Below are 22,130 nucleotides of genomic sequence, written 5' to 3'. Positions count from 1 at the left end.
GTTTCCTTGTCAAAAACAAAAAAAAAACAAAAATAAGGAAGTTGGACTAGATTCTAAATAATTTGTTCTAATAATTAATTCTAAATTAGTTCTAAGTAATTTGTGGTTAATTTTCTAAATTTCTACAACTTAGTGAAAGTCACTTGAAAACTCAGTATGCCATAGCCCATTAGTGCTCATACCTTTTCCCCTGTAGGCTTTATTAAGACTGGTAACAGTGAAATACTTGAATTTCCTTACTTTCATTTTTCTCACCCTTTTATTTTTAGAAGTTAGTGAATTAGCCATAAAATGGCTCCCAGCAGGAAATTGGGTTATTTTCTAAACCAGATGACTAGGAGTTGACTCATATGACACATAAGCTGAAGTTAGGGTCAGTAAGTGTGGCTTCTAATTGTGAAATAAGGGTTGAATTCCAAAACAGTCCTATTAATTTTGGAGAAGAAAGAACCCAACCATCCCCGACAGACTCATATCCAGTCCTTAGAAAAGCACCTTCTTTTCAACTGATGGTAGTGAATAAACAGCATTTGTGTGTGTGTGTATACATATACATGTGTGTATATATATATGTGCAAGAGAGTGCTACATTACATACAACTAATTTTTAGCTATACACACATTTTGGCCTATAAGAATAGATCCTGGAAATTTTAATGGCCTGTGTGTCCAGATATCTTGCTTATAAAGTATGAATGCATGCTAGGTTGGGATGATTCCATTTGCATCTTAGCCACCTGTTCCTGTGCTTACTTACCTCTGGGAAGAGTTCTATATCCAAGCAATGAATAGCTACTCGAGGCACAATTGACTTTGTATTTCTCCAAATTGCTAATCTTTGTCTTGAATCTAGTAGCAGTAATCCCCCCACCTCCCAATGAGAATGTCATCATCCTCTAAGATGGATGGTTGTGATAAAGTGCAAAAGGTGCTTTCTTGGCTGTTAGTTCAGAGTTTTGCCCTTGTTCCACTCTTTCCTCCTTCAGCCCTCCCTCAATGCTGTACACTCACAATTCTGGAGTGTAACCATTGCTTTCATGTCATGTAGTTCAAATCTTTCAAATCTGAGCTGGGATGAATTTTATCTACAGCATCTTTATTGAACATACATCATACTACAAAGTGCTTTTGGAAGCTGTATAAAATGGGTGGTGTGGGTGGAAAGTATGATCAAAGGGAGAAATAAACGTTGTTTAAAATAGACTTCTAAAGTCTAACTATATTATACAGAGGGATGCTTAAATTTACATGAAGAGGCTTACAGGTCTACTGAAGGAGGAAGATGGAGAATGAATGGAAAGACTGATACTTAACTTTAGTGGACTGATGAGGAGCAGGTAGAGAGGTGGTGGACAGCAGATGTGAAATGAGGCATACATCATCAATGTAGGGCAAGTGGGTTGGTTTGTTTTTCTTAGTTGTACTACTTGATTATGCAGAAGGGTGATATTTGAGGGCCTCATATTCCACCACTGAGAAGTGACATTGATATGGGGTAAAAAGCATCAATAAAATATTTGGTTAAAATTCTATTATAAGAAATGATAAACAGATGAACTTCATAAAAACCTGCAAAGATTTATATGAACTGATGGTGAGTAAAGGGAGCAGAACCAGAACACTGTACACAGTAACAGCAACATTGTATGATCACTGACTTTGATACACTTAGCTCTTCTCAGGATGCAAGGATCTAAGACAACTCCAAAAGACTCATGTTGGAAAGTGCTGTCCACATCCAGAGAAAGAACTTGAGAGTCTGGATACAGATGGAAGCAGACTATTGGCTCTCCTCTTTTTTGTTGTTTTGTTTCTTCTTTCTCATGGTTCCTACCATTAGTTCTAATTCTTGTTTATATCATAACGAATGTGAAAATATGTTTGATATGAATATATAGTTTGAGCCTATATCAGATTGCACGCTATCTTGGGAAGGGGAAGGAGAAGGAGGAGAGAAAATTTAAAACTCAGAATCTTAAAGAAGTGAAATAATTTTTAGAGATGCTTCAAAAACTTAAACCCCAACTAAAGCTTGGAATTGTAGTTATTTTTAGATATGCTTCACTAGTTGGTATGTCCAATTTATGACAGGATATATATGTAATAGGACCCTAGAAGGGTCCTATTATCTTTGGTAAGGCAGGGTTATGAATGTACTCCCCTAGACTGTGTACTGGGAATATCTTCTTGGAGATGGAAGAAAGCACTTAGAATTCCAACATTGGACATCCAACAGGCATCTTCTTGTAGCGCATGTGCTGGCAGAATGTTAGCTGGCTAGATGGTTTCTTCCTTTTTTTCAAAGGAATTGCTTTGATTCAAAGGGGCAGCTGAGCTCTCTGTTACTAGTCTTCCCTCTCCCACCCGCAACCCCTCCAAAAAAGAAAACCTCCAGGGTTATTTTTAGTGGTTCAGTTAATTAAGCCTCTTTAATTTCTTTTTGTTCCCAAGATCGACTTTTCTGTCCCTGTCAGCATTGTAATTGTTTCCATAGAAGATTTAGCCTTCTATGACAACTGGTTGTTTTCAGGGAAGGGATTAAATGAATTTGTCACAGGTTAAGTAGAAAATACTTAGAAATGCACTTTCCTTTCATTTCACAAAGAACCATGGTTGCTAAATGGACTAAATGGCAGTTCTTTAAATTAGACCATGACAGGATAGCAGAACAGCATCTGGTAGTAAGGGATCAAAATCTCAATCAATAGCCCTGTGCAAAAAGGTGAGCTAATTTAAGGATCGGAGATGCTTGTTTCCTGGTTGGTCATTAGCAGATGATAAAACGTTACCTATTTTCCACTGCCTCCATGGAGGAAAATGATTAAGAACAAGCTCCGAATTCAGATGGGTGTAGTTCCAGTTAAACTTCGTCCTCCTATTTTCCTGTAGTCGCCTCACCTAGGAAGAGGTCTTCATCCCAGCAGTGACCACTCCCTGCACTCCCTGTAACATACTAGGCTCCAGCCCAGAGTGATGATGCTCAGGGCTTCTCCAGACCGATGGCATTTTGTGAGTAAGAGGAAAGAAGGGTCATTTGGCGATGCATGCCGCTTAGCAACTTTGCAGATTTCTAGTGTTTGACCTGAGTCTAACAAGTGGTAATACTGGAAAATGATGATTCTCCAGGCACTTTTCCAAATAGATAGTTTAGGGAAACTAGTGAAACAAAGCCCTTTTTTCCCCTAGGTCCCTTGTCTGTGGGCCACAGGACTCCTACAACCATCCCTTCTGGGTGCCCAACACTGAACCACTGGGAGTTTGTGGGGAGGGAAACAGGTAGAGGTGAAACACGCACACGCACACACACACACCACCACCACACAACAAAGGGCCGGTCTCATAGACTTCAAGGCTCACTTCTGATCCTTTGCAAGTCACTGAACCTCTCAGGTGCACCAGACAACTTAACAAAGCTCTTAAGTTGCAGAACAAAGACTGTTCCACCACTCCTGGTCCCATTCCAAGCTCTAACAGGAGAGCTGTCACCTTACCTTACCTAGACCCAGATTTCTACTTGACTTGAGTTACAAGGTTCAAACTATCCCCCCATCCCCCCCCCCATGTGTTGTCTCCTTCCATTAGAATATAAACTCCCTGAGGCCAAGGACTGGTTTGTTTACTTGTATTTGAATTCCCATGTCCTGGCATGGTTTATAGTAAGCATTTAACCAGTTCTTTGTCTCTCTCTTGTTAGGGGGAGTTTTCCTCAAAGGGAGTTCCCTATAGGGATGGAATCATAGGACTGTGACATTTTCCCTCTACTTTCCAAAAAAAAAACTACACACAACTTCAGGAGACATCCGAATTTTTTCCCTTAAATTGGAATTTGTTTATAATGAGCATGTTGAAATTATGCTCTTAGTTTGGGAGAATGGCAGACAGCCTTAGCAAGTAACAGTTCAGTTCTGTAAATTCCTTAGAGGAATGTAGGTGTCCTAAAGGTTCCTATCACGTCACTTTCATCAGTGAGCTCTGAGATGAGGTGTGTGTGTGTGTGTGTGTGTGTGTGTGTGTGTGTGTGCGTGCACACGGACATGCGTGTGTGCTTCTAGTAAGTTTCTAGATGGGTAAAGAAAAGGGTACATAATTATGTTGTGGCAGAGTAGTAAAACTCACTTGACTCAGCTTTCAGAAAGTACTTTCGTAATGAATTGGAAGAGGCCTTGGAGATTGTAGGATCATAACGATAATAAAAGCATATAGGATATGTATGTGTGTGTGTGTATGTGTGTATATATATATACATATATACATATACATATATACACACACTTAAAGGTTTACAAAGCACTTTAGATAGATAAAACATTTATTATTTGCTGTGTGATAGGCACGGTGCTAAGCAATACAAAACCAAGAAAACAAGACACTCTCTACTCTCAAACAGTTCACATTTAATAAGGGAAGGTAAAGTTTGATACTGGGGAGGAAGGTGTAAAGGGGGTCAGGCAACAATAAATGGAGGTGGAGGGTGGTGAGCAGCATGACTGGACCTTCTTATGATACATAATGGTTTCAGTTCAGGAACTTAACCATTACCGCATCAGCCTTAGGGGAGGGGGTTGTTCCCAAGGGAACAGGCAGCTAATATGGTGGTATATGAGTGGTTTAGAAGTGTAAGGACTCTCAGGAAGTCATCAGGGTCAGACCTTCCATTTTATAGTTGAGGAAACTGAGGCTTAGAAAGATGTAATTACCTTACCCAAGGTAATTAGTAGCAAGTAGCAGAGTTAGAAATGAATGAAATAAAAAGCATGTATTAAATGCTTACCATGTACCAGACATTATTCTAAGTGCTGGGGGGGACAAATACAAAAAAGCAAGATGGTTTTTGCCCTCAGGGAATTATTCTTTAATGAGAGGGAGGCCAGGGAAAAGTATTTTGGTCAGAAAAGTCACAGGGATGGTGAGTAGATCAATAGAGCAAGTGAATATCCTCTTTCTGAATAGTAATGTTGATTCGATTAATGTTCCTAGGGCTAGTGGTATAAAGTTGGTTGAGATAACAGAAAGAGTATATGCTGTTCATCATGACATGAAGATGGCCAGGGAGAAGTGTGGTGGGTCTAGGTCAGGCTTGATATGATAAATTATCACCAAAGTCTTGGACCCCAGTGAAGGGAGGTAGAATGCCAGGTCAGAGGTAGAATAGGCAGTAAAGGAACATTAATGATTAGAAAACAATTTAGTGGGTTTATATTTGAACCCAGGTCCTCTGACCTCAAATTCAATGCTGTTTGTCTCCTGTACCTTAGTTTTAGTGAGTGATTATTCTGTATAGAGACCAGAGAGAATGTTTAGTAGAATACTATCTTTCTTGTATTCAGGTTATAAAGGTGCCATTACCACAGGCTACTTTGGGACATAAAAATGTGTGTATACATACATACATACATACATACATATATATATATACGTATATATATCCATAATAAAAATTATTCTAATGAATAGGATATACTTTTTTAAAAAGAGGCAATGAGTAATGGAAGGTAGGAGAGAGATGTCTATTACCAGCTCTGTAGCTGGAGATGTAGATATAAATGTGTTAAACTTCTTGGAATACATTGAAGTAATTAATAGATGTCATTGGCAGAATCTTAACTGTTGGCTAAATGAGAGTAGGAAGGAGTGAAGTAAGCTTCTGTACCGGTTCTCTTGGTGGGTCCCTTGCTCAGTGTGGAGCCTTACTGTGATTCCTGTGCTCTGGTAACTTTTTCCCTAAGCAGTGGGATATCATAATAAAGTTAAGAAATACAATCTACAGACAGCATGCTGGAATGGAAAAAGAACTGGACTCCAAATCAGATGTGGGTAGGCTCTGCCACTTGATATTTAGCATATCTGGACCTCAGTTTGCACATTTTAAAATAGAGAGTTTGGAATTGCAATCTTATGATTATTTCATGTTTTCTACAGCTGGCTTAGAGCAGTGAATCTGACCCTGTTTCTATACTGCCTTGGCGTATCTCCAGACACAACAGAGATTTTTGTAAAATTTCTGGACCCTCCCCTCCAAAATAGTTTCTTTTAAATCACACTTTAAAAAAAATATAGCATTTGGAGATAAGAAATTGTCATTATGTCACTCAGAAAATAGTTGTCCAAGAAGTACATCAAATATCAACGTACAATCAGCTCAGAACTCAATCCTCATGTTTCCCAGGAAAGCACAGAGAAACACTTAGGCTATTGACTGCGCAGACTGGCACTGTAAATCACAGGATGCCAGGAGAAGCATCCGAGTGCTTGGCCTAATTAGCCATAGCTGGCTCTTGACAGGCAGCATTGCACTGCTTCCTTTAAAGACCTTGTTCAGAAAGAAATAGATGAAAATGACTGAGATAGATGTTCCAAAAGCTTGTCTTATTTACTTTTGATTAGAAAATGGATAAAATCAGGTGAAGATTTATGAGTAACAGGATTTTTTTTTTTTCTGGCTAACTTTGCTACCCATGGATTCATTTAATGGTAGATTCCCCTTCTCTTCCTCTAGCAAATGATGCCCAAGAATACTTCACAGCTAAAGAATTTTATTTTCAGTCTGTCAAACTCCGTAAATTGCACATCCAGCATGGACCTCTGTCTTAACAGCTGGGAGAACTTCCTTTGAGTACTTTTTAAGAAAAAGAAAGGAAAAAGAGAATGAGAGGAATTTGATTAAAATGTGCACATACCATTTTCAAACTAGCCTCCAACAAATTGGGGTCCTCTTTTTCATGAAAAGAGAATGTGCAAACACATTCACTGGCTTGAAGTCAACATGGAAAGTATAGACATAGCCTGTCAAATGTTGTTCATTGGTCCTAAGAAAACATGACTAAGGGAAACAGCATGGTGGAGGATTGTCAGATCTATATCAATATTATAAATTGGAGATGCTTCTAGGGTAGTTGAATTTGGACTGTAAAATCTTCAAAATTGTCTTTGTGGAGACCTGAAGTTTTAATAAGAAATCCTGAGAGTGGGCTGGACTGGTTGTATATGCTGTTTAATAGGCTTTTTGACAGCACAAACAATGAGGCTTTCTGACGTTTGCAGTTGCTGAGCATCCAGTGGGCATGCGGGGGAGTAGTGTGACAATCACCCAACTAGATGCTTCTTTGATGTGAATGATCTGCTGCTGATGAAAATATTACCCCTTAATCTGAACATTTATTATAAAGTGCTTATGTGATAAGGGGCAACTTATATTTTGAGTCTGTTTCCTCATCTGTAAAATGCAGGTAATAATTGTAGGACTTATCATGGGATCTTTGTGAAGAATAAGTGAGATGTGTGTAAACATACTATGTAACTTATTATAACTAATAGCATTAATAGTATTTTAAGATTTGCAAAGCACTTCACAAATACTCATTTTAGCCTTACAACAATTATGTGAGGTAGGTGCTATTATTATCACCGTTGTACAGATGAGGAAAGCAAACAAAGGGAGGTTAAGTGATTTGCCCAGTAAGTGTCTGAGGCTGGATCTGAACTCAGGTGTTCTTGACTCCAGGGCAACTAAGTGGCACAGTGGCTAGAGTGCTGGGCCTAAAGACAGAAAGACTCATCTTCCTGAGTTCAAATCTGGCCTCAGACACTTACTAGTTATGTGACCCCAGGCAAGTCACTTAACCCTGTTTGCCTCAGTTACTCATCTGTAAAATGAGTTGGAGAAGAAAATGGCATCTTTGCCAAGAAAACCCCCAAATGGATTAGTCAGACACAACTGAAAGGACTGAACAACTTCCCATTTCTAAGCCTAGCCTACTATTCACTGTGCCAGATATCTCTTGTTGTAATTAACGAGTGAGGAACGTAGATTTAATCTGTGAGAAACATAGACTTAAGTGGGCATAAATTCTGTTCTGTGGATTGGACCAATAGCATTACCATATCTTCATTTGAGGCCTATTTATTTTGTATTTTTATTGTTGTTGCAAAATGATGTTAAGCTGGCTAACTTGATTGTGGTATGGCTATCATCCTCATTAAAAAGTAGAATGTTTAAAGAGCAGAGTGTCCTCTACAAAGGATGTTTTCCTCTGTATTTTTCACAGCCCTCCAGAAATCCTTTGGCATGCCACAAGTGACCTTAAGTGGCCTATCAGCTGCAGTACAGACTTGCTGTAGAATCTAGACCAATGGTCAAGAGTCCAGCTAGGGATGGGGAACTTGAGGCCACATGTAGCTGTTTGACTGAATCCAAACTTCACAGAACAAATCCCCTTAATAAAAGGATTTGTTCTGTAAAACTCAGTCTTGAGGCCATAAGTTCCCCACCTTTGGCTCTAGACCATTGCCTGGTGATTGGCTGGGTCTGTGGTTTCATACTCTTAAAAGTGAGAGTTACAGCAATGATCTGCTGCCCCAGAAAGTTCAAGTGGTCATATCAGGAAGCATATTGTACAAAGTGAGAATACTCCAGTTCTGGTCTAAACTATATCAGTAATTTAGCCCTGTGACCTTGAACAAGTCACGGTGATAGCTGCCCAGTTATCACAAAGGGCTCTCATAAAGGCAAGTGAGAAAGTGCTTTGTAAAATGTTGATTTAGTTTGACTAATATTGATAAAATGTGCCTGCTATTCACAAAGTTTTGTGTTCTCAATGCTCCTAGAGATATGCTAAAATACTTTGTTTTTATCATACAGGTCTTTTTTCATGTCTTCCCATAAAAGATTTACCCAAAACATTGAAGATCTACCTCTGGTTCTTTTAATAGTTTGTTGATAATGATGAAACACACATACCATGTTAGCCTGACAGCATGACCAGTCCACCTGCTTTTCCTGATACACACAGGTCATGGGCGATATCTTTTATTACCTACCTCAGGGTGTGAGTCTTGCCTACTCCAGCCAGCATGCATCTTTCCATTGCCTCTTGGGCCATCTGAAATTTCAATTCTTTTGAACTGTGACCATCCAGGTGGGACAGTAGATAATCTTGGACTTGAGTCAAGAAGGCCTGGGTTCAAACCTTAACTCAGAATGTTACTAGCTATATGTCCCTAGGCAAAGTTCCTCCTTCCAGCCTGTTTCCTTATCTGCAAAATGAGAATAATAGCACTTCACAGGGTTGTGGTGAGGATCTGAGGTAACGTAGTGTTGTACAAATTTTTAGACTGTGTAGTTCATGAGGGAATTTATAAAAGTGAAAAAAATGACCCTCAAGCAGTTTAGAATCTAGTTGTGGTACAAATATAAGTTTATTACAAAATCTGGAGCTCTAGTTCTCTTGGGTAAGCCATGTGGCAGGTTTTCCATTTGTTAAAGTGACTAATACTGCCTCACCCCCACCTAGACGAATCTTTATTCTCTTAAATCAGATTTTTTTCGAGGGAAAGAGGGGTGGACTAGATCTTTAAAATCTCTTTCAATTTTATGAGTCTGTGATGTAATTAGAATGGAAAATTAAGAACACTAGCAAGAAAACTATTTATAGACATATTCTTGTAGGGTAAAACCTTGATTAACTGGTTCTCAACTAACAGGGCTCCTTCTTTTCTTCCTTCCCTCCTTTCTTTCAACATTTCCAAGTTATGGCTGTCTTTGCACACCTCTCTGAACGGTGTGATTGTGGGCAAGTCACTGAACCATTTGAAGCTTCGATTTCCACATCAGTAAAACAGGGATGATGTCTGTACTCTATCACAGACTTTGTGAGGAAAGCACTTTATAAACCTTAAACTCTTGAAATAAGCTGTCTTTACTGTTCTAGAGTTATACTATTATACAGAATCGGGCCAATAATGGCCTTAATCTTCAAAGAAAAGTTTAGGTAGACTATATTCTGAGTGGAATTCTATTGTCAAGAAAGTGGACAGATGTGTTTTTAGTCTCCAACAGTAGGATCTTCCTGATATCTCAGTTAACAAGAAATTAGCTGGTATCCTTCCCCCAGCTTTTGCCTTAACGATTGAAGTTTTACTCCATTTTGCGTGTAGGTATGACAGTGATTCATTGAAAATGGGTAGAAGGGGCATCACTACCAAAGCTAAATGGAATTAGGTACTGGCTCACTTCCCATGGTATAGTCCATACCATACTTGGGAGAGAGGTGGAATAGACAAATTTGCTTATTCTAGACTTAAGGAGGTCACATCTATCAAACCATCTAGCTGTGTTTGTCCTAAGGCCCCAGGCCCTTGTATAACATTGATGATACAGATGTTTTAGAAGTCTTTTCAAGTCTTTTATTCACAAGTTTTTGTCCCTTCCAAATAAATTAAAATCTTGAGACATTCTAAAACAAGAGTAATCAGGGGATACTTACTTGAATGTAAATGCTGGATGATTGTTCTCATTGTAACTAGTCTTTTAAGAGTTGTCAGATTATATATATATATATATATATATAAACACTGTATACTTCTCTTGAACCCCCTCATTTTACAGATGAGAAAACTGACACCTAGAGAAGACAAGCGATTTTCCTTGCCTGCCTGGCACAAATGGGGAATATGGGCACTAAAGAGAAGCGATACTGGCTAAGCAATTGAGTTATTATGAGAGTAGATCATTTTCACTATGTTATCTCATCTCCCATCTGCTGTTCTGAGTGCATTTTTGCGTGAGTTGCTGACTGCTCCAGTGTTCAGAAAAAGGCCCATTAAGTTAGCATAGGTGACTTATATGGAAATATGTTTAATATGATTGTACATGTAGAATATCAGATTGCTTGCCTTCTTGGGGAAGGGAGAGGGAGAAAAAATTTAAAACTCAAAATCTTAAAAAAGTGAATGTTGAAAACTATCTTTACATGTAATTGGAAAAAATAAAGTGGGGAAGGGGGAAGTCAGTGCAGGTACATTTCCCAAAAGGTAGATCAAGAAGGTCAAGTTACTCATTGTTTTAGACATCACAAAAGTTATGCATTTTCTGATTGTTAAATAGTTTAACCTCTCAGCATATGCCTTTTTCCCCCCCAGATGGTATGAAAGAGAAAAGGGAAGCATGGAATTTCTAACAGGGCTGACTAATTTCCAATTGTTTAAGTACTTGGTAGGATGCATTATAAAGCACTTGAATCAGTGGGCCTTCACAGTGTTCCATTTTTGTTTGAATTACACTGATGCCTTTGGATTGGAGATGACACTGCGCAGTAAATATTAATGGATTCTTTGAGAAGTCTGGTTTTCGTTGTATAATTGTTCCACCGTGTAATAAATTACAGCATAATGTTATTCAAAAATGGTGAAAAAACTCATCTTGACTTTTCCGTCCAGCTCTGAAATTCTATGACCAGAAACAAGCATGACCTTGTGTGATCTTTGCATTTTACATTAAACTTTTCCCAGAGTTCAGGCTAGTAAGGCAGAAATCTATATGGACATGAACTTATACTATTTTAATATTTAGCATAAGTACTAATTTTGATGCAGAGTGCACAATGAAATGGTAGATCATACTGATGGAATTTCAGGTTTCGCTCATTCCAATCATGAATCCAGAACTGAAAGGAAACTTAGAGAACATCAGAAATGACTTGCCCAAGGCCACATAGCTGTTAAATGCTAGATGTGAGATTTGAACCCAGGCCTTCCTGACTCTGTCCCCTACACCACACTGTCTCTCAGATAATATCTAGCAAGTTTGTTTTTTTTTAAGTTGAGATGCCCTCAGTTCTTCTGGAAGCTGAGGTCATAGTAGAACTTTTCAGGCCATTATTGGTTTTGTTTATTTTCAGAGAGTTTTGGGAACCAGAATGGATTTGGATTCCTGTTTGTATCCTGTACTTTATTTAAGAGATGGGTCCAGAAAGATTTCTTAAAGTGAAATAGAACTATGAAAATTCTGTATTTGTAAACAGGAACATGGGATAGACACTGAGATACAGGATTACACTCTGGATGAATCTTTGAGTTAGTGTCTTTCTGTGGCTAAATTCATAGAGAAAGGGCTAGGAATTGGGTCCTGGACTAAGTGGTGGTAAAAACTGGCTTTTTTTGTTTTTTAACCAAGATGGATAAAAATTCAAGTACTCCAGTTTTTGAATTTTGAAACCTTTTTACTTTTCACAAAGGGTTTGCTGTGAGCCTTCAGGTGATCTTGTCCAATCCAAAAGCTGTATTTAAACGCCGTGGGTCCCAGCCAGGGATGCAAGAATCTGATTTTCTAAAACAGATAACAACAGTTGAGGAACTGGAACCAAAAGCAAACAACTGCACCAAGGTATTCCTTCATTTTACCAGTGTTACTTAACTTTGAATCTAATTACAATTAGGCATCCTACTCTAAACTAGCATTTTTCTTTTCCCTTAGGTTCTGGTATGGCACACTCGAACAGAAAAGGTCAATCTAGCTAATGAGCCAAAGTACCACCTGGACACAGTTAAAATTGAGGTCTAACCTGGAGAGGGAAAACAGGGCTTGATGGACATGATGGACCATGATGGACAGATGGTTGGGGCAAAACAGATGCCTCCTGAAATTTAGGCTGCAAAAGCGTTCAGGTATTGCTCACTCTTCTACAGTGCAACAGCCCTGATGGACTTCTGTGTAAACAAATCAGATGGTGTAAAAATGGATGTTTTGTCTTCTCTCGGTTTGCATGTTTCCCCTCACCACTTCAGTTACAGTCATATATATTGTCAAGAGAAAATGATGCTGCAAGGGAAGATTTCCAACGACTTGCTTTTTATGTAGTTTTTTTCTTGCTTCTCTTCCTCTCCCCCTTAATTGGTGAAACTGAACTAGCTTTTAGAACAAATGAGTGATAGTGCTGTTCCTGACCTCTCAGTACTAAGTGATTCCTTCAAGATCAGTGGCAAAACATAGCTAAGGAAATAAAAATGCACAAGAAAGGCTGATGGATTCATCTGTTTAATATAGGGAAATAACATTTTGTCAATACTAGGCACCATAAAATGTAAACACAATTACTGTCATAAACCTGGATATACCTTCAAGGATTAAAAGTACTATTTTGTAGCTACCCTGTATGCATCTAGTGCAAGAAGTGCTCTGCAGCTTAGCACTATGTACATAAGAAGTAATCCCAATTACAGAAGACTCAGAGAAAAGACTCGGGATTTCTTTATTCTTTGAACAGATTAAATTTTGTGGTAACATCCAGGTTTATCTTCCTTTCACTAACCATGTTCCCTGTTAAGCACACCATAACAACATCACAGTGAAATGAATGATGAAATAAAAGAATTTTGATACACTAGAAAACAGTGCTCAGTGATACATTTACATTCTATTTATATGATTAAACATCGGTTCATAGAGTACCTTTCTACAGGATTACTGGCTATTTTGGGGGCAGGGTTTATACTGTTAGAGGTATTACTAACATGATAACTACTTCCCTTATATGCAAACAGTAGACCTATAATCTTATTGAGAATAAAACTGATCATGGAAGTTGACTAAGCAGCTTCTTTGAGAATATGGTTTATGAAATCATGTGTAGCATGAAAAAAGCTGCCAGTGACGTCAATATGGATTCTCAACCTGCTTTTTACCACATCAAATTTAATCAATAGAGACCAATACGGTGAGTCAGTTAATTCTTAATATGAACAACTGGGGGGAGGAAGAAAAAGAATCTGTACATGAATAAACAGGGGAACTAGATGCATTTATCAAGGAATGTCAGGTGGTGATAATTCTGGATGAAACTTCTATTGCAGTTTTCATTTCCACAGCTGTGTGCTGAGAGTTTGACCTGATGAGCTTCCAGACCATCCTGCTGTTGTACTGGGGGGTTGGCCAAAACCCACAGCACTGCTGGTACTGGTGATGTTCATTCCAGCCATTTGCTGATTCATCTGTAAAACAGAGAAGTACTTTTGGTAGTTAAGGAGAAGGGAAATATTGAGTACACATTTCTTGGCAATTCATGTATTACATTATTATGACACAGGTTATGCTTTCCCCCAAATGTGATGAGTGTAGCCTAGAATAAGTTTTATTTTAAGGATGTGTGTGGTTTTTTTTCTTTTACTTTCAAAAGAATAAGTTTTTACAGGGGTAACCAACATTCAGGCCAGTGAAGTGTAAAAATAATCAGATGTAAGAAGTATGTGCTCATGTTGGTCTGAGCAGTTTGAACTGCCAATAACAGACACTGAAAAGCCTTAGCCTCAGACTAAATATGAAAAATAAAGCCTACTTAGTTTTAAGAGAAGCAAAGGTGAGAAGGAAGGCACATGTGTTTTAAATGTATTCATATCATATAGTCTTCTAAAGAATTTTAGACTAGCTACAAAGAGGAAAGTCACAAACAAGACATGTCTAGCAAAAGAGTCCTAATAAAACCAAATCTAAAGCTTGAGACGTTTGACATGGCCAGAAAAGAATGGTTTAGGGCGGTGCTTTGGGTTTGTTTTTTTTTAAATGTTAGCAGTCTGACTACTCTCACTTACTTGCTAGATAGAAAATATGCACATATTCAAATTTGGGCAAAGGCAATTCAAAACTCTATTATAGACTAAATTTGTACATATCAGCCTGGATCAACTTTTACATCAATATGTGAGCAACTGCTGTATTTTTTACTTATGTGTGCCAAAATAAACTTAAGTATGTTCTATAATAATACCCAAGCCAATTTGCCTATAATGAGTTCTATGGATACGGTTCTTTTGGATAGTCTGTGTTTAGGGGCTGCTTATCTTGAGCTTTTGAATCCAATTTCTGATGTAAACAATGTAACGTGTTTTTTTATTTTTATTTTTTTAATGCAAACCACAGGAATGTAGCCATAAAAACTACAAATATTACAGTAGCAATGTATTCAACAGGAAGTTTTTAAATTTCAGCGATGAAATAAGGGTTAAATATTTTAAAAATTCAAACATTTATGAAGTCAGATGGTCCTAAATTATGTCTATTATCCTGAAAGTGCATGGCACAGGTATTATATAGTTCCCTTCCAAAATTTCTGCCTTTAATGAACTGACTTTTTTGAGAACTAAAATAGGATGTCTGCACACATCCTCCAAAACAAAGATTTGATCATAAATGATATCTTCCTGAATTGTCTGACAAAGTCCTAGCATAAAGGAAAGATTTTGAGATGCGTCTAACATTTACTTGACTATCATATATGTCATGGTATATATGATACTTGAAGATTAAGACCAATCTTGCCCAAATTGGTGTAGGTGTAGTAGGTAGAACAATTACTTCCCATATTACTGCTTTTAGTAGGAGTTGAAGTAAAGAGACCCCCAAACCTCATGCCTGATGGCAATAGTCACTGGAGGGTAACTCTGCCATCTGTCAGTAGTACAGAGTGGTATACGCATGAAAGCAAAAGCTCAGTTTCTTAGCAGCTGGGAGGAGATGAGCTTTTTTGTGATCCTATTTTGAAGCCTGCATTTTTATACAGAAAACTTCAAGTCAACCTTATACACTTGGCTGGATTATATCCTGGAGCATATCTCAAAATTGACAAGCAATAATGCTAGCTCATATCCTATAAAGCAGGTCAAACAGTTAACGAGAGCAATTCATTCCCCTCTTTCAGTGAAGGGATAGGTGTTATAAAACTGTTTATATGCATCTTCTACTAATGATTATTTCAAGCACCTCACCCTCTCAGGATAGATGGCAAGTGGGGCAACTCAGATTTAATAAAGAAAGATTCTACGTAGCACTGCTAAAATTACTGTCCTTGTGTACCAGTGAGTCAAGAGTAAGGCACTCATTTGTCCAAAAATGCAGCATCTAATCCTCAGTGAAGAAACTATCTGCCCTGATCAATACATTTGTCTGGCTGGCTGTAGTCTCTCGAGATTCCTTGAAGATAGGGATTTAGATCCTGTACATATTCTAAAAACCTCAAGTTTAAAAAATGATATCCATGAATCTCCTAACTAGCAAACTGATAAATTGGGTTTATGCTCATTTCTCATATTTATGAAATATTTAAAGATTAATATTCATTCACCAAGCAAACTTAGAATGGTAGTAAAATGTAAATAAATATAATAAAGGCGCAACTTTCTGGGTCTTATTGCCTTTCTGCCCCCTTTTCTCCTCTCTGGCTAGAACTGGAAGCTCTCACATGCATCCTTAAAGATGGGCTCCAGATGAGATCCTGGCAGCTGTAGACTGGTGAGTCTCTTGTCTGAACCCAGCAAAGTTGCTGTAACCTATTAACCAAGTTAAAGGTCACAAAATACATAAACCTTAGGGATGAGCCCAAAACCTAGAGCCACTTTGTGGAGCTTTATTAAGTCTAACAAGATTTCACATGAAAAGCTGCTCAAAGGAAAAAATTTGAGGCAACAAGCTACCAAGGAATTGAGAGTTGTATTTTGTCACCAACAGAGAGTTAGGTTTTTAAAAGTTAAGGGGATAAATGAGAATTTCTTTGGATGGAAACATATTTACAGTGGATATTATTCCCCCAGGAATTGGTGTTGAAACCAGGCTTATGCAACATTTTCACAAATTATCTGGAAAGGAAAATGAGTGTACAATATGTCATTTTCAAAGTTTGCAGATGACACTAAGACTTAATAGGCAGAAAAGTCTTGTATGATTATATGAAAAGGGGAAGATGAACTTTAATGCATGAAATACAAAGTGATGAATGTATTTAAGGGGAAAAAACCTATACTTGGATGGGTGAGGACTTCAAACTGTTAATTATGGCCCAGGAAAAAGGGAATGGCCATATACAGTGTTCCCTGTATTAGTATGCTGCTGAGACAAACCAATTAAAAAACCTAATCCTGGGCAGTACCAGGAAGCAAATTAGAAAAAGAAAACAACATCCTACTTTTGTAAGAATCCATGCTGTGTCTGCACCTAGAATACAGCATTCTGGTTAGTCACATTTGAAAAATAACAAAATAGAGGACATTTAGAAATGGACAAAGGAGAGGCATTTTCATAGGAGGTTGCAATGAAAAAGTTAGTTTTTAGTCTAAAAAGTATGAATTCACATGTAAAAATCTATATGATATATATATATATATATAGAGAGAGAGAGAATGGGTATGAGCTTATTCACCCAATACTAGAAACTAGAAAACATTCTGTATAATGGTTTTAATACAAAAGGAAATGCTAGTTGAAATACTTTTGGAATCAATTATCCAATGTGGTGGAATAAATGGAAAATTCCTGAATGAATGATCTATCATCGTTTGCACACTGAAGAAAAATTTGTTTAGGTTGATAACATCCCAACAGAACACCAGACTTAATCTGACTTTTCACATGTTAGTGATTTGACCATAATGTTTCCCTAATATACGAACATTTAAAAAGATTTTTAAAATAGATTTAGATTTAATAGAATAAGATAGATTTTAAAAATCAATTATGGAAAAAGCTAAAGAGTTTGTTACAACTTTGGTTTCTATGGCACAAAAGCCAAGAGAAGTGGTTTCTACAAATCCCGCTTTTGAACATTATAATAGGTTCATATTAGACATTCAAGTATCTATCAAGTGCCAATATAGTTCAGGCAGTGTGCTAGGAACGGGGTATGGATAGATACTTCCTTTTAAACTACGTCACAGTGCTGATTTTTTAATATCTAGAATCATCAGCTGATTTCTGAATCCAGGCTGATACCATGTTAATACCCCCAAAGAGGTTTCTAAACTCACTTGTTTTGTGAGCCCTCAAATATTAAAATATCACCCATGGCTAAATAGCATTTCTTTCATAGCAGCGCATGTAACTAAGAATTAAACTGAAAAACAAAAGCCTCATACCTGGGAGAGGTTCCACTGGGGCTGCTGAGCTTGTTGGATACCAAACTTATTCTGTGCTGCTCCCATCTGTCCTACCATTCCTCCTTGGGACCCGACCACATTCTGAGGAAGTGGCATCACACCAGTTTGTGCATTTCCCACAAACCCATTGGGCATAGCCATGCCAACCATCATGCTTGCATTTTGTCCCATGACGGGTACTGATTGGCCCATCATATTTCCCATGATTCCAGTGGCTGCAGGCACAGGAACTCCCATGGATGGAAAGCCTTGAAACTGAGTTGGTGCTTGTGAGGTAAATGGCATAGTTGAAGGGCCCATAAACATACCTACATTATAGGTGAAAAAAAAGAAAAGGAATCTAAACACTCTGCTTCTACTTACAACTTCAGTCACTCTTCTATTATCCTTCTGTGGACTATGTACACCTGTTTATTCTATTCATCTCTAACAAGAAAAATTGAAATGCCAATCTAGTTTGATTTTACTAGTTACCCCAGCACACTTTTGAGAAGGTCACCTCCTTACCAGCTTACATAAACTACATTAAAATTGCCATGAGCAAAACCCTAAGCATAGAATAAGTTTGCTAACCCCCAAACAAATGATTTGCAATTATCTGCTATTTAAGATTACTCACAACACTGTTCCTCTTCAGTTGTATAAATAAATAAGAGTTGACTATATAGTTTGGCTTTGATGGATTGCTTTTAGAGTCAAGTTTCCATTTAAATAGAGAATAGTTCCACTGTTTTAGTGGAAATTGCCTGAAATACACTCAAGCTGTGTATACAATAAAATTTATATTGATTTCATTATATTGATGATGATTTTAAAATATTCAAGCAATATTAGAACATATATGAAATTCACCTTGGCTTTTGTTTACATGCAGAGACTATTTCATCTATAACCTTCATGCAAATCAAACTTTATCAATCCAAGAAAATTCATTTTCTAGAAGCTTGTGAAACTGTAAGTGATATGTGAACAGCTTGTTAATTCTAAATGAATAAAATTTTTGAATCCTATACTTGCCCTTTAATTTAATGCTGTTTTCATTTCAGTTTCTTAGCTGTGCAAATTGCAAGAGTAAACGCATCCATCTCACATCTAAATAATAGAGGACATATACAATTGATATTACACTGATGAATTTCTGAGCACTTATATATCTAAAACCTGCATATATGGAACTGAAACCTTTGAAAACAGCTTTGAAAATTAACCTGGAGCACTTGGCTGCTGAATGGTGCCTGTTCCATACAGGGATAGAATGGAGTCTTTGGATAGTTGCTTCTTTGCTGATTCTTCTGATTTTGTAGTTGGCTCAGTGAACAGATCCAGATCCGCAGAGCCAGCAGTTAAAGTGGTAGCTACTGGTACTGTGGAGGCTCCCTGAAAACACAAACATCAAAATAGGCAGCAGAAAAAACTTTAGAGCAGTTTTACAAATTAAATCACAGCTCACTGATTTAATGGTAGCTCAAAATCCATACATAAACAAGTTATAAAATTACTAAGGGAAATAACAGGATAATTCACAAACCCACACAAATAAAAGTTAGAGTTTCAAGACTTCTTAATTACAGTAATGCTGTCAGGCTATCTTACCTAATCACTAGAATCTAGTGTTTTGAGTCTCTAGTGTGTGTCTAGCGGTGGCTGCTGTCTGTACTAGAAAGGGGCATGTGCTAGACCAGGGAATCGGGTGTTTGGGGTTTCCCATTCCTTCTTCCCCTCCTTCACTGCCACTTTTAAGATGTGCTATCCCTTGTTTTAAAGGAGATCTCTAAAAGCAGATGTAGTACTGTAGTTGGTTCAATACAGGAGCAAGGAGTCCCCTTTGTTTTCTTCACAATCCACATAAAATCTTAAACCTAAATTTGGATTCACCTTTTGCCACAGTGTTATATTATCTATAAATTGCTTTCAATGTATTCAGAATTGTGATCAGCCTAATTACCTTTGCACATTTTGTACAACTTTTATAAGAAAGACAGTGGCAAATCAGTATGATATAAATCTGGTCCCTATAATATAATGTAGTCCATGAGAGCAGGGGTAATTTCATTTTTGTACCTGTGTCTACAATGCTTTGAATATGACAGGTGCTTAATAAACATTTACTCTATTAAATTGAACAACTTTTAGGATATACCCTGGGGTTACCCAATTCCATAATGTCAAAAATAAATGATACAAATTGAGAAAGACGGTCCCTATAGCATAGCACAATCTCCAATTATCAAAGACTCAATTGCATTTGGTATGCTCCTGATGAGGAAGGAGAATAATAAAATTTAGAGTTAAAAAAAAAATAAGATGAAATGGACATGGATACAATGATTAACTTGACTAACAAAAACAACCTTTCTAATGCCCCAAACATCATGACTAACCAAGGTTTTAATTAACTTAATTGAAAAATATTTTCTGAAATTTGCTAAAACTTTCATAATACTATAAGGTACATCACAGTATGATTCTTATTTGTTGGTCCATACCACTTAAAAATACTTAGTCGTTTCTTCAACTGGTGAAATTTTTAAATGAACATTTTATACATAAAAACTTTTAACAGTATAAGAAGTGGCGCACAGAGGGCTGAAGTTAGTCAACCTGAGACCAGGAATCAGATACTATGACCCTGGGCAAGTCATCTGACCTTTTAGTACCACCAGGTGCTAATTCTTAAGCTGCATTTTTATACTGGTAAAGGGAACTCAGTGGGAGTTCTTTAAATCATCGGTCCAAACCAAAAAATAATTACTAGTATCCCAGCTATACAAAAATCAAACATTAGTTCCACCAAAGCCCTACTGATGTTTCACTGTGGTATATACAAGAAACTGAATCTTAGAGGCCACTCCTGAGCATAACACCATGTTCTGGTGGAAAAGGCCAGTGAGAAAGGCAGTTGCCTGCGGAGAATAAGAATCACTAGGTCAATTTTCTAAATTGTAGAACAGTTCTGAACTGTATTAGTGGAGGGATATCCACACCAATAAGAATGCAGATTGCTGAAGTTTTTAAGCATAAAAGCAAGCTAAATAGTACTATCTCTTCCCATAAATGTCAAATTTTCTGAGTATTTTTTGTCTCCCCACACCATGATTGAAACCTCATTTCTGTTCAATCCATCAGAAGGTATTAAATGCCTACTATATGCTAGATCCTGTGCAGGGCAATGGGGACATAAATACAATGAATGAAGGGCAAGTATATGCTACAGAAGTGCATTCAACCGATCACCTTGTGGTGATGGCCACCATGTGGCTTTCTTTCAGAGAAACCCTAGACACCATACTATACAAACCTTTGGGTTCCCATGGAGAAAAATGTGGAAGTAACTATTGGTTAAATTTTTGTAGCACAAGAATTATCCTCTTTTTCACTAGGCTGAAAGGTTCAAAATTATTTCTTTCAAGCAGTGGCTAACTTCAGTCATTTTCCCAAGGAAATAATTAACAAATACATACATACCATTTCTATTAGCTGGGAAAAACTAAAGAAAAAATAAACTGAGTATTTATACATATGCTTTGTTCCCTCTCCCCTACATCTTCTAGCTCTTTTTATTCTGTTGAAAATGTTATAAAAATTAAGTTGCTAAGATTCTTTTACAAGTTAAAAAAATGAGGAAGAGACAGAAGATAAGTATTATATCCACAACATCTCTATAACTGAAAAATCCAAAAACTTTATACCCATGGCATGAAAAAGGACATTACAATCAGGGCAGTCTAAACATTTTTAAAAAGTAATTCACACAGTAAGACTTTCTTTGAATATCATTAAGACCCCTGAAATCAATGCTACCAATGAATTCAAGTAGAGTCAAACAAAGCCTGAGTTTGTGTCTTTGTGAGTAATTCTTGGTTCTCTTTGGATTATCTGACTTTTATTGTTTATTTTACTCATCATCATCAGATATTTGCTTGCAACACTGCAGCCTCCATATTTTTTCAAGTTGTGTTAAATAGATACAAAATCATGTCAAAACTCCAGCCATGAGCAGGGGATTAATTACTCAAGAGCTCTCACTGGAACGCTTCTCATTTCAATAGCTTGTAAATGTAATGTATGTTTTCTCTGCTGACAATGAGTAGTAGCCTCCCTCACATGGACAGAACCTTAACACAGCTAAATCAAATAGTATGCTTTAAGTGAGCACTCAAATATACAAGTCCTTTTTTGCTGACCTATTCATCATGTCAAAAGGTGCCAGATAAAGAAGTGGCCTCAATGAGTCTATCATATGTGTGCTTGGGGCAGCGATGCTTCTCTTACCAAAAATGGCAGCTTCCTTTTGGATTGTAGTGGCTCAGCTCAAACAAGTTTAGGGCACTTTGTCCTCTGGGGACAGTTTCTACCACCCAAAGGTTTGGATATAAGTAGTCCTAGAATTACTGATATTAAGGTTCTATAGCTCCCTAATAGTTTCTCCCAACATA

The 22,130-nt window shown here is 37.4% G+C and overlaps 2 protein-coding genes across 11 annotated transcripts in view; one reads left to right on the top strand and one right to left on the bottom strand.

Moving 5' to 3' along the window:
- The window catches only part of B3GAT2 (beta-1,3-glucuronyltransferase 2), an 85,109-nt gene extending 71,944 nt beyond the window's left edge, over nucleotides 1–13,165 (top strand). The window contains exons 3-4 of the mRNA XM_072642585.1: nucleotides 12,012–12,160; nucleotides 12,251–13,165. Coding sequence (XP_072498686.1) covers nucleotides 12,012–12,160; nucleotides 12,251–12,337 — 236 coding nt within the window. The 3' untranslated portion in view covers nucleotides 12,338–13,165. The remainder of the gene's footprint in view (nucleotides 1–12,011; nucleotides 12,161–12,250) is intronic.
- Nucleotides 12,796–22,130, bottom strand: part of SMAP1 (small ArfGAP 1) — a 326,484-nt gene continuing 317,149 nt past the window's right edge. For all 10 annotated transcript variants that reach the window (XM_072642575.1, XM_072642576.1, XM_072642582.1 and 7 more), the window contains 3 exons: nucleotides 18,903–19,071; nucleotides 17,674–18,002; nucleotides 12,796–13,764 (listed from right to left, as the gene is read on the bottom strand). In XM_072642575.1, the coding sequence (XP_072498676.1) occupies nucleotides 13,630–13,764; nucleotides 17,674–18,002; nucleotides 18,903–19,071 (633 nt within the window). In that variant the 3' untranslated portion in view covers nucleotides 12,796–13,629. The remainder of the gene's footprint in view (nucleotides 13,765–17,673; nucleotides 18,003–18,902; nucleotides 19,072–22,130) is intronic.

The sequence above is a fragment of the Notamacropus eugenii genome, chromosome 2 (assembly GCF_028372415.1).
Source record: "Notamacropus eugenii isolate mMacEug1 chromosome 2, mMacEug1.pri_v2, whole genome shotgun sequence".
NCBI classification, from domain to species: domain Eukaryota; kingdom Metazoa; phylum Chordata; class Mammalia; order Diprotodontia; family Macropodidae; genus Notamacropus; species Notamacropus eugenii.
The sequence above is the reverse complement of the archived record's forward strand: the minus strand, read 5'-3'. Positions and strand labels throughout refer to the sequence as shown.